We start from the raw sequence: 12,795 nt of genomic DNA, 5'->3' as shown, positions 1-12,795 counted from the left end.
TGTTCCGCACAAAGAGTGTTTCCACTTTCCAGCATCATGTTGTACATGGTTACACACCAGCAATTCCTCTGTAGCAGCGTGAATGATCCCAGCAGTCAGCAGGACGCACGAGTCGCGCGTTCACGCTTCCAGCGTTTTCACTGCTCGTCCTGCGCTTCTCTGGCAAGTCTGATCGAGATCGTGCTTTATTGTGGCGTGTTCATGTGTGTGTGTGTGTGTGTGTGTGTGTGTGTGTGTGTGTGTGTGTGTGTGTGTGTGTGTGCGTGTGCGTGTGCGTGCGTGCGCCTCTTTGAGTTAAAGGTGAAGTGACTTTACGCACAAACTCTTCTCCATCCAAAAGCATCTCCACTGGATTACTTGGAGGTGAAACGGCTGCCATGGCAGAGGAGAGCCTCCGGGATTTCTTTCCAGAGATGAGGGAGGTGGAAAATAAGGTCGGGAGGAAAACACCAGAGAGTCTTCTGATGTGGATGAGGGATGCTGCGGACTGTGGAGACGGCTGCAGGTGTGATGTGGGGGACAGGGGAGACCACAGCTCTGCCTCCAGTGGAAGCTTCTCTGACAGGATCAGCTGTTTGAAACAAGAGATGGTAAAACTCCCAGCTTTTCACTTTTCACATAATAAATACTATATTAATACATACTAGATGGCAAAGCTGTGAGTGTGTAGTTTTTGAGTTGCATGTACCTGTTCATCTCCCCATGTTTTCACTGTGACAAAACCTGTGCAGCTTGTTTCAGTGATCACGGCTCAGTTTTTTTTTAGGCATGTCTCCACCACTGAGTTTCATTGTGAGCCACTTCACCTGCTCTGGATTTTTATTTCTAATGACAGACACTGTCTCTCCGCCACACCCCTCACCTGGCTCCTCTCCCATTCACCTCTGTTCATTCTGTACAGTCTGACTGGATTCCTCTGCTCATTCTCTCCCCATGTGCCTCTCAGTTACAGTATTTCCGTGATGTGTAATGAGTACACTAGCAGGGGCCTCACTAGTGGTGGGGATAGACTGCATTCTGTCAGGGGGGCCCAGAGATAAAAGGGGCCCCATGAGAAGGACCAGGCACCCCACTAAAAACCCCAAACACACATCCAGCGGTGGAGGAAGTACTCAATCATTTTGCTTACGTAAAATACAAATAATTAGACGAAGAATTGTACACACATGAGCTTTTCTACTTGAGTAAACATAGGCAATCGTTTACAGTATTAAATGTACTTGTGCAGTGTAACCTGTTCCTTGGAAACAATCCACTACATTATTATGGCTGAGTCTCCGCCTCTTCCGAATCCATTTCAGGTGTTTCTTCTTCACTAGTCATGCGGCTGCAGGAGGCGGGGTTTACCTCCCTGCTCAGATTGGATCTGTGGATCAATTCTTACTTCTAAAAATATAAAAGTCAATGTTAAGATGCAACACAATGCTTTTTAAAAATGTGGTGAAGTAGAAAGTACAGATATTTGCTGGTATGTCAAATGGAGTAAAAGTACCTACTAAAGTAAAGTACAGATACATGAAAAATGCACTTAAGTACAGTAACTAAGTAAATGTACTTTGTGACATCCCCCCACTGCTTAGATCAAGTTCAGGTTCAAACATGTATATGATATAGTCAGTCAGGTCCCCTCATACACACATGTTAATGCATGCATCACTGATAAGTTGTTAATTCTCCATGTTGTCCATGCAGAGAAGGCTGCGCTCTGCCGATGTGAGGATTCTGCGGCAGCTGCTTGCCGTGCACGAGGGTATCGAGGCCATGCGTTGGCTGATGGAGGAGCGGGGATCCCTGGTCAGTGGCGGCGGCAGCTTGACAGGAAGCCTGAGCAGCCTGGTCACTGTAGAGGAGCACGGGCCCTCTGTGACGCCCTGCAGGTAGAGTTTATCATCTGTCAGAGGGGGGCTCTCATTGAAAAAGTGCATTTAGATAAGCCAAGATGTAGGTACAATTACATGATACAAAATATTATAATTAATATGACATGCAATATTAACATATACTGTCTATCCAGAGACCCATGAACCTCCATGCAGTGTATCCTCGATTTGAAACCAGAAATTTGAGTTTCTAAAATCGTAAATGAATGAATTTATTTCACTGCTGATCTGCAGTGAACCATTCAATACAAAATACATTAGCTGAATTATGCTGGATATGCATTTCGGGGTTTTCAGTCCAGATGTGACTCAATATTGCAAGTGTTTCTCCCACAGGGAGAGCCAGAGTCCGACCTTCCCTCAAGATTTGACAGAAACAACAGGTGAGGACTCCGCAGGTCAGCGATCACCACATGATGATGGTGATTCATTCCACAAGAGCTACTTGGATGTTCTGAGCCCCGAGTCTGGAGGAGGGAGATCTCCAAGTCCTTCCAACTCTGAGTTTGAACCCAACCCTGCCAACGGTTTGGTCAGTGCCAGTTTACAAAAGTCACAAACACAGGACGTGGACGCAGGTCAAGACCCCACAGCTGGAGCTTGTACCATCAGCAGAGCTCTGCTCAGATCTAGAAAGGCAAGAAAAGAAGTGAAAGCAGATATTAGTGGTTTTACCCAAGAGTCCGGGGAGATTCAAACAGAGCGCAGTCCGCCTCAGGAGAGTTTCAGAGCCTCTCCGAATGAAGTGATGGAGGAGCAAGAGAGTGCATCAACTGCAGAGACTGTTCTGCTGGGGTATGACGCTCAGTGGTGCTGGGTGGAGTCGCAGGATGATGTGACGTTTTTGTGATTATCTGTAACTGAAGCTGTTGCACCTCAACAGATACTGTAGCTGCCAGTTAATGCAGTGGGACTTCAAATGCACGTTGACGCTAAGTGTGCCTTGATAAAACAAGAGGCACTAGCATAAAAATAAATAGTGCAAACTCTGTCATTGATTTTTTTTCCCGAATGTAATCTGTTTAATTGTGTTTTTGCTGTATCCATATGTATTTTATGAGTGAAAAAGCAAAAACAAATGAAAAATACCATGGCATTCCTTAATATAAATGATAGAAACCTCCAATCTTGGCTGATAAATGTTATATACTCTTGGGGATTTGATTTTCAGTATTACATATAGCCTACGGACCGTTCATTAAGAACTTCTTCCTTTTATTGTGGGAAAAAGAGTCATTTTAGAACATAGATGGAGAATCTTCTTTGTATATTCTCCATCTTGTCCTATGTTCTAAAACGATTCAGTTTGAGTTTATATTATGACACAATGAGTAATAGTGATGATTTTTGGCTTAAATTGTTAAGCAATGATGAGTCCAATATATACATTTTGGTAATAAATAAGACAGACATGTTGTCATGAAGGTTCCTCTTTGTTTCTCAACCCAAACAGTAGAGATGTGTGAATGTGCTGAATCAACGTGTTCTTGTGTAAGGGTAAAATGTTCTTTAAACAAACAAATAATAAATGTTTATTTAAATGTTCTTTAAATAAACAAATACGAAAATAAATAAATACAGTAATGTGGAAATAAAAAATGCACCACGTTTTTAAAAATAAATAAATATGTGTGGAAATACATAAACTGTATTTATTTATTTGGGCTGTTTCTGTCCTCGATACACTCGATTTGTGCGATGTCGATATTTCCAAGAGACCGTGAAGGCAGCCCATGACGCTTGTCGCGTCGTCACAGAAACCAGGAAGTGCCGTGAGAAACGATACGCTCCGGATCACTGTGACATTACAGGAAACAGGTCGATGTGATGGTTCAGGCAGTGGCGAGGGAAACATGGAGGCTTGTTTTCTACGCGGGCTCCTTCTCTTCGCTCTGACCACTTCGACATCAGGAGGCGGTGAGGGCTTTGTTTCGGTTCTCCTCCGCGGGAAGCAGCTATTATTAGCATGTTGGCTAACTGTCCCCACGCTTGGTGCTGCGTGACCGACGCTACAGAGACACTGTTTACACTCGTGTGCACACGGACATGTGTCTGTCAGCTGCACGTCCACAGTTTAGTGTCAAGGTGTCTCCATGGACGTGTCAGTGTCTCTGGGTCAAACACTTTGTTGGTTATTTAAAGTTCAAACTTGACTGTACCAATTACTGGCATCGTACAAGGTCCAGTCTTTATAACAATTAAAAAAACAACAACAACAACAACAAAAACAATTTGAACCATTTAGTATTAAAGTAGCATTTCAATTTGTTTTTCCGGTGGGTCATTTATTTGTTATTTTATTATCAATTGCTCCATTACACTATCTGCGATTAGCCTTTGCAGCTTTAGCTCAATTTTGCTAAACTGCTAAGATCTAAACTCCTCCATGTTTACTGCCACAGCTGCTGAAGTCGAGTGCTTAGAAGTAAAGGAAACAGGAGTGGAAACAATTTGAAATTTTCCAGATACAAACCAAAAATAAACAAATTAAATAATAAGCCAGTCAACAGAAGATTTTGAGGATCATATTATTGTATGAATTTTTTTTTTCTTTCTTTAAGCAAAAGGTTTTCTGTTTCTGGCTTCTCACACGTGAGGATCTGATGCTTGTCTTTGTCACACATGACATGAACTGAATATTATTCAAAACAAGACATTTGCATTGTCACCTAGCTCTATGGAAAGTTATAACTATCATAATTAACAATTTGTTGTCATTTTATAGGCAAAAATAATAATTCAAAAATATGTATCAGCATATGAATTGTTAAATAAGTTGCAGTGTTTTCAACCTGTTTAGTTTAAGAGTAACTCTAGATGCACTGCACTGTTAAAGAGACATAAGTTAACTGGAATGCCCACCGTAGAATAACGCTTCTGTGCATGTAATTCAAAGTTACAGGAGTTAATTGTAATATGAATGTAATTAGTATATTTTCATCGGTGAAAACCTTCTGCCCCACAGATGGACAGGTGACGTTCGTGCCGGAGCTCTCATCCAAACCAGCTCAGAAGTTGTCCAAGTACGGTTGGTACGGCAACGTGAGGCTGCAGAGGTTTCACATCCCAGAGGAGACCGCCGTCGCTCGCTGGCTGTTTTCCATCACCAAGCTCCACAACTTCCATTGTGGACAGAAAAACGTCACCATGTAAGAGGAATGCACTTTCCTCCACTGTTTTATTTCCTGATGTTTGGCGACTTCTGCTGTGATGATTTTCATTCTCTGTTTAGTGAAATCCGACTTCCTTCTCTCTCTCTCTCCCTTCACGTCATCGTTTCTCTGCTCAAACAGATGTCTGTTGAATTCGACTCTCTCTCTCTCTCTCTTTTGCAGTCATATTCGATGGGGTGCCCCTCCAGTTATAAACCTGATAGGTTCAGTGTTTCCTAATGACACACTATGGAGTCCTAGCCTGTCTCTGACCCTACCAGTAGCATTACACAGCTCCATCACCTTTAACCACTCCGACCCTGCCCCCGGTGATTGGTACGTTGCTGCCCACTTGCCTCAGGATGACGGGCGCATCGAGCAGAAGGTTTGTATCGAGCTGTGTACACTTGACCCTTGATATTTTCAGATCTTGAGATTTTTGTTGCTGTTCTAAGTCTTAAGGTTTTCTTAGAGTGATTTTTTTTTTTTATTATGTAAAACTGATGTTTATTTTACATTTGAAGGCCAGGATAAGGTGTCAGTATTCCAGTTATGCTTCACTTGGAAAACCCCAACCTGTTATACTGGATCAGAGGGTTAGGAGGATTGTTTCTTTTGCAAAGCAGCTAAACCACATTCTTCTTTCTTCTTGTCTCTGTTTATGCAGCAGGATTACATTAATTGTTGTGTTGTCGTATTTACCAATGGCAGAAAAAGAAAGAAAAGAAAATGTCTATCTTTAATTTTACCTTCGTCTACATTTTGTTTGTGTGTGGATTTAGTTGCATACATTTTTTTCCTTCTGACCCGTGACTCTTATCTGTTTTTAAGTCGCCCATAAAACACTGCACTAAAAACATTTTCTCTCTCTCTTTGTCTGTCAGGGTCTTCTGTCCTGCGCTTATTTCTTCCAGCCTCAGTTATCAATCAGGAGAGCAGTGGACACACCTATTTTACAGCAGGGCACATTCCTCCAACAGACCACCGCACCTGACAGACCGGCTCGCCTTAAGTAAGTAGTGTACACCTTCCATTCCCGTGTTTCTTCTATTGATACGGATGTATTTTTTTCCCCCATTAGTTTATACTGTACACAGTAATGTTTTTGTCTGTGTGTGTCTTAGGTTCTATGTTCCAGAGTTTGCCTCTTCTCTCTCCGTCTCCGTGGCGGACTGTTCTTCAGGGGAGGGAGCAGACACTGGAAACTGTTCACTGGTCCTCAGGCTGGGCTCCTCCTCTCTGCAGCAGGGCCCAGTATCAATGAACTGCTCAGGGACTGGCTGCTCTGCCGTGCTGTCTAACCCACCTTGGGACACCTGGCTACGAGTTGTCGTTGACAGCAGCCAAGACAACCGCACTGTGACCTTTCGTATCATCGCAAACTACACAGGTGACTATAGATGCATGTCTGAAATTTAAGTTTCACATATATCTGTTCTAATCTACAACTTGTGCATCTTTTTGCTCTGTTCTCATTTGTGTCTTCCTCAGTGGGTTGTAAGCCAAAAAGTGTCGGCCTTAAAGCAGACGATGACATTAAGAAGCTCCGTGGAAACAGCAGCTATAGCAACTCAACTTCAGCAGGCAACAGCTCACTGGCTACAGCCGCGGTCGCCTTAATCAATGACTCAGCATCGCCGTCGTTGGAGTCTGCGTGTGTGTGGAGCATCCCTGTGCTCTACGAGGAGGTGGACGTTCTGTCGCTGCGGTACACCCCCGTCAGCGGACCCAACGTCAGCGTCACTAATACACACCCCACTCTGCTCACCTACCCCCTGCACACGGAAGCCACTGGTGGAACACTCAACCTGCAGCTCACACTCAACTCTGTGAGTATCGCTGAATTACAACAGTCACACACGCACCATTCTTTGAAAGCAGTGTGTGTTTAATACATATATGTGTGTGTGTTTGTGCATGCACGCAGACTGCTGTAATGCTGGGGAACAGTAGCAGTGTGGTGGCCTGTCTGTCTCAATGGGCTCCAGTTCTCGATCTCAACCAGTCTCAACCCTGCAGCACAGGTAACACTCAAACCTGAAAAGATTCATTCCTATTTCACACTAAGGGATTCATGACATCTTATATCTGAAAATAAAAGTGGATGTAGGATAAATATTCAATAAAAAAACTTAAATTTGGAGACATTTCTCATGTGTGTTTATATGTGAGTGCAGGTTTGTTTGGAGGTTATGGCCTTCAGGTGAATGCCACCGTGACTAAAGCTGTGGTCAGGCTGCCGTTCCCTCAGTCAGCAACATGGTACCTCACCCTGCAGCTCACATGCAACAGGTAACAGCACACTCATACATTTGTTCTTTGACAAACAAGTTATTCAATACTTAAATACTCTGACACCATGTCCTCCATCGGATAGAGTCAACAACATTCTCCACAGGCAGCAGATGTTATTTAGATTCTAGCAGTTCTCATGCTAAAACAGTGAATGCATTTGTAAAGGCTTGTTCGTGTAAATTTTTACTCCATGAAAAAGTATATTTTTGAGATTTTCCTTTATCCCGGTCCATGTTTGATTTTATTTTTGCACATAAATATTAGTAGTTGGATGTCATGCTACAGTTTTTGATTCACACTTGTGTACAGTACCTGTACCTATCTCTTTGGGCTGCAATAGATCTCTATTCACACCATATGCAATCTCATCTCTAATATAGAATTCTGCTGCGTTTGCATTTTGTGATCGTTGTGACGGTGGCCTCAACTGAGAAAAGTGCTTTAGATTCGTTAGGAAACTGCAGGGGGTCAATGAAAGTCAAAACCAGGTACATTGCCAGCTGTGTTTTGCCAAAGTAGCAGCAAAGAAAACTTCCGGTGAAAATCCCTGTCGCCTGACAACACGGCTCATCAATAATGGATCAGGCACAATCATATTTTTTGTTGTGTGTATATCGAAAACAATGGTGTGGGAGACTTGTGATCTCAATTCTAATCAAGAAAATCATGATTCAAATATGCGCCCTAATACATCTTTATCTATTTACTTCTTTAACTGTACATTTGAGTTGGTCTGTGTCAAAAGTCTCTGGCTCTGTTAGATGAGATATTGCTGTCTTGTCTCGTTAGTTGTGTGTGTTTTTAAAATGTAAGTGTCTTTGTTTCTTGCAGCACTGATTGTGGTAACACATCAGTGGTGCATGTGACCCCAGAGGTGTTTGTCAGTGCCTGTGTCGAGGATTGTGGGACATACGGTGAATGTAGACTACTGAGATCCTACAGCTACCTGTACGGTGCCTGTGTCTGCAAGGCTGGTGCGTCATACACACACACACACACACACACACACACACACACACACACACACACACACACACACACACACACACACACACTTACTTTACATCATCTAAATTAATATCAATCAATGCAGTCTCTCTGTTATTATACCAAAATGATAGTCCTTACCGTCTACATTTAATATTTTTGTCATGCCATCCATTTGGAAATTTGGGTTCACTTTGTGTGTGTGTGTGTGTGTGTGTGCGTGTAGGCTGGAATGGTTGGGGCTGCACTGATGATTCGACAGCTCAGTCGTACGGGCGCCAGCTGACCGCAACCCTGCTTCTGGCTCTCAGTAACGTGATCTTCCTGCCTGTTATTGTGGTGGCCATCAAACGCTACTACTTCACAGAGGCATCCGTCTACCTCTTCACAATGTTCTTCTCCACGGTAACAGCCACTCGCACTCATGTGACTAGCATCGCTTTTGAGAAATGTTTGTATTTTTTGGGGGGTCCTCACGATGTGGTGCAAGAGGGAAGTTTCAGGAAATCAAAGCCAGGATTATGCACTGAACTCTGCATAATCTCCTGACATTGTCCGGAGGGGTTATATATGAGAAGGCAAATGTCTGAGTACGAGGCCAACCTCCCAGACCCCGTCATTTCTACTGGGGTCACACCACAGCGATTCGAACCAATCCACGTCCGTCAAGGGAGTAACTGCTTTGTGTCTTTAGTGTAATAAAAGTGAGAAATGGCTGCTCCTAGATGCTGTTGTATCATCACTTTCACCTAAGAATTTCTGTATTGAAAGGAGAGTAAAGATTTGACACTAAAGGTTTTTATCAATATAAAAGATGTTTTCACTTACCCCCCCAAGTTTACTTGGATGTTAGTAACCATGATGAACTAAAAGTCCTGCAAAACAGTAGTTTGTCATATCGATCCGTGTGCTTTTGAGACGGAGGTGATTTTAATAACTGTTGGGTTGTTGATGTTTTGATTTTAAAATATCTTAATTAATAGCATAGATGAATCCAGACTAGATTGCACAAAAACGTCAAAGCATTTAAATCATCCAGGATTAATCTATACATCTGTCACATTCATCACTGAGTAAACATCTGTGTGCATCATACAGTATGTATTTATGGGGACATCGAGCTGTGTGTTGTCTTGTAGCTTGAACAGTGATTACTCTTCTACTCTCTGTCCTTGTAGTTCTACCATGCGTGTGACCAGCCGGGTATAGCTGTACTGTGTATAATGGACTACGATACCCTCCAATACTGTGACTTCCTGGGCTCTGTCTGTTCCATCTGGGTCACCATCCTGTGCATGGCTCGCATCAGAGACGTGTTCAAATATGTAAGACACTGATGACTGTTGCTATTCTTTCCATATTTCTGTCATCACTGAGAGTTGTTATGAAACTTAAAGGGCTAAAGTGCGTGTGTGTGTGTGTGTGTGTGTGTGTGTGTGTGTGTGTGTGTGTGTGTGTGTGTGTGTTTAGACTCTGTTTTTGCTCGGGACTCTGCTGATTGCTATGTCAATGCAACTGGACCGCAAAGGCCTGTGGAACCTGCTGGGCCCCGTCCTCTGTGCACTGCTGATCATGGTCACTGCATGGGTAAGATTCTAACGGAAGGATTCTGTAAAACACCACTTGACAACCTGGTGCCAAAGATAACATGTATCTACACACACAGAACAGAAGAAAAAGAAAGATAATTTTCCCACTTGGCTAAATCAGTTTCTTTTTCGTCGACAGGTGTCCAGAGGGGTGCGGCGGCGACATTGCTACCCGCCTTCTTGGCAGCGCTGGGTCTTCTACCTGATCCCGGGGTTGACCTGTGCCCTCGTTGGGATATGCTTGTATGTTTTCGGTGGAACAGAGGCTAACTACTACTACACACACTCACTGTGGCACATCCTGATGGCCAGCTGCGTGGTGTTCCTGCTGCCGCCGAAGGAGAAGGACAGGGAGACGTTGGGCTGGAGCAGGGGCTGGAGCTGGAGCTGGAGCTGGAGCTGGAGACCCCGGGTTTGTGGGTACACTCTCTGCGAGAACGGCAAGGATGAGCTCTACACTGTCACATAGTGAGATGAGAGAGGCTGTAAGGAAGCAAAGTGACTTGGTGTTGATTGGTAAACATCTCTATAAGCTCCACAATGTCTTTAAGTCTCTGACTCTTCAAAGTTAGACCTATATTCTCTTACATCTGCTGATTTCATATTCACTTTCTCTTCCAGTGGGAAACTGTTCTCATGGATCTTAAAACACTAGTGTTCAGACACCGTAGATACGCAAACACCCCTGAAACCTGCTGAAACCTCTAAGGTGGTCCTCTGCACCAGCTTAGGTATAAATCAAACCCTTCAGGTAGCAGACCACCTGACCTTTGACCTCATGGCCAGGAGTTTGTACATAGTCTATATGTACATATTTTATTAGACTAGAGTATGAATGTGTGAAATATTTATAAGTAATAGCACTTTGTGGAACTCTTCTGAATCTTTTCTATTCAGTCTGTCCCTGACTTTGCTGATAAAAAATATGGTGTATTTATAGTTGGTGTGAACACTCCTCCGGTGTTTTCATTTGTCCCACAGACCAGGGTGGAAAATTGATTGATAAAACTGGCTCAACTCCAAGTTTAGCTCCAAGCGTTTTCCAGAGCTTTCAAACCGTATCACATGGTCTTCGTTCACCAGGGTCCTGTTCACACCTGACTTTACCATCCATCCAGAGTTTTTCTCCTGTGACCACTTGTGGTGAGATCTCACTTTTCAGCTGTTTGTGCGTCGGCACATGAGAGAGATAGAGCCAGCGGCCGAATGAATCAATGCACAGCTCTGATATGGAGAAAGATTTGAAAAAAAAAAAGTATTGATCATTATGCTGTGACCAGTGTTGATATTGTTACCACAAGCAAAAGAGTAAAAACACATTTGACACACTTTGAAACTGTGGGTCGGGACATCAGCTGAGTACGGTCCTTCATATGTGACCCAGAACACATTTGCATTCACACAGTGAAAAGAGTGTCACCACGTGCGTCCCACCCAGACCTCCTCCGAATGTGGTCGGAGTGATCGGATCTCAGGACGCATTGAGGATCGTTCAGACCTGATCTAAAAGCTGTCCACTTGTGATCGTATCACTCAGGGCGTATGTTTATACCGCGTCCGAACAGGGTCTAGTTAACTGCAGGACACTGAATAAGAATAATAAAGAATAGTATTTAAGAATAGTAAACAAACATTTACTTCACAGGAACCATTTAAAACCAGTGAAACCGCTTGTTTGCCAAAGTCTGATGAACCCTGTCTCAGATGCCTTCCCATCGCGCCGACATCAGCCTCTCAACTCTCCTCCACAGAGCCGCAGATTCAGTGATTCAGATGCAGGATGCCTCCTCATTCCAATCCCTGTCTTTAATCACCAAATGTCTCGACGTCATGTTCATGTGCAGACGCATACGCTGCTTGTATTGAAACCTACTGTCGTCCTGTGTGTTTATCCTCCCTCTTTAAAACCTCACCTCATTGTACCAGCAGCCATTCTGAAGCACTTTTATGATTTATAAAGCTGATTCCCCTACGTAATGGTCATAGCCCATACAGTATGTGTATGAATGGGCACCTAATGAATGTATATTGAGATTGCTGTGTCCAGTGCCTCCTGTATGTACTGTGTGAATCTGTTTTGTCTTCTGCGTACTTTATTTTCCTAAGGCACCGTTTGTGTTCTGTCTATTTGCACTGTTTGATTTTTTTTTTTGCAACCTGCATTGCCTTCCTTTCTTTGTTTTTCTCGTGTGTGTGTGTGTGTGTGTGTGTGTGTGTAAATTATTTATTTTTTGTCACATTCAAGTATGCTGTTATGATCAACAAACCACGACAACAAACTACCGCTCTCATTGCATTTAAGGATTGAAGACATTTAATGTTTGATGTAAAACATGGTTTTAATTTCCTACTTTCCAATCTGTTCAAAACCCAAACACTTGCCTATCAAAAATAAATATTTTGTATGAAGAGAAATGTTCTTACATTGCTTTTTGTTAAGTGGACTTTATTTTTTAATCCTCAGACTGACACTCTCTTGCACTAAAAGAGGATTGGGGGAATAGAGGGAAGCAGATTATCATAATCCTCAGAAATGTTGAAAGTGCCTGTGTTGAAATACACATTTCTGTGTGTGTGTTTGTGTGTGTGTGTGTGTGTGTGTTACCTTACATCTTACTTCCATTAGTAAATTTGATGGTTTTACAGAGCTGACACAGATCGGCACTGAAGACCACATCCTCGTAAAGTGTTTTTATGTGGCTGACGTGGGTCAACTAAAAGGTGTGTAAAGTATTTATAATCTTATTTCTGTCTGTAATGGTCCACCAGCAGTTTACTGTTGCACTCGAGACAAGTTGAAAAAGGAACAGTCAAAGCAGTGGAGGCAGAGATAGGCTGATTTGAAGTCCCGAGTACGAGTCAGGCTTCAGAAACACTGGGTCCTACACTACC

At 43.1% G+C, this 12,795-nt stretch overlaps 2 protein-coding genes across 3 annotated transcripts; both read left to right on the top strand.

Moving 5' to 3' along the window:
* Positions 1-233: 233 nt before the first annotated feature.
* Positions 234-3,361, top strand: LOC118118043 (leucine rich adaptor protein 1). The gene is made up of 3 exons (XM_035170829.2): positions 234-590; positions 1,693-1,877; positions 2,217-3,361. Exons 1-3 carry the CDS (start codon positions 378-380, stop codon positions 2,728-2,730), a joined length of 912 nt encoding a protein of 303 aa, XP_035026720.2. The 5' UTR covers positions 234-377; the 3' UTR covers positions 2,731-3,361.
* A 275-nt stretch (positions 3,362-3,636) lies between these two features.
* On the top strand, positions 3,637-12,331 carry pgap6 (post-glycosylphosphatidylinositol attachment to proteins 6). 2 transcript variants are annotated; one of them, XM_035170929.2, is made up of 14 exons: positions 3,637-3,797; positions 4,846-5,029; positions 5,216-5,417; positions 5,917-6,044; positions 6,157-6,422; positions 6,524-6,861; positions 6,960-7,056; positions 7,210-7,324; positions 8,159-8,301; positions 8,541-8,719; positions 9,493-9,639; positions 9,785-9,901; positions 10,043-10,419; positions 11,549-12,331. In XM_035170929.2, the coding sequence occupies exons 1-13, from the start codon at positions 3,734-3,736 to the stop codon at positions 10,370-10,372; spliced, it is 2,310 nt and encodes a 769-aa protein (XP_035026820.1). In that variant the 5' UTR covers positions 3,637-3,733; the 3' UTR covers positions 10,373-10,419; positions 11,549-12,331. The 2 variants fall into 2 exon arrangements, with proteins under 2 accessions (XP_035026820.1, XP_035026819.1); XM_035170928.2 differs by having other exon boundaries at positions 10,043-12,331.
* Positions 12,332-12,795: the final 464 nt, after the last annotated feature.

This window comes from Hippoglossus stenolepis, chromosome 11 (assembly GCF_022539355.2).
Source record: "Hippoglossus stenolepis isolate QCI-W04-F060 chromosome 11, HSTE1.2, whole genome shotgun sequence".
Lineage (NCBI taxonomy): Eukaryota > Metazoa > Chordata > Actinopteri > Pleuronectiformes > Pleuronectidae > Hippoglossus > Hippoglossus stenolepis.
Note: the sequence above shows the minus strand (reverse complement) of the source record. Positions and strands in the feature narration are given on the sequence as shown.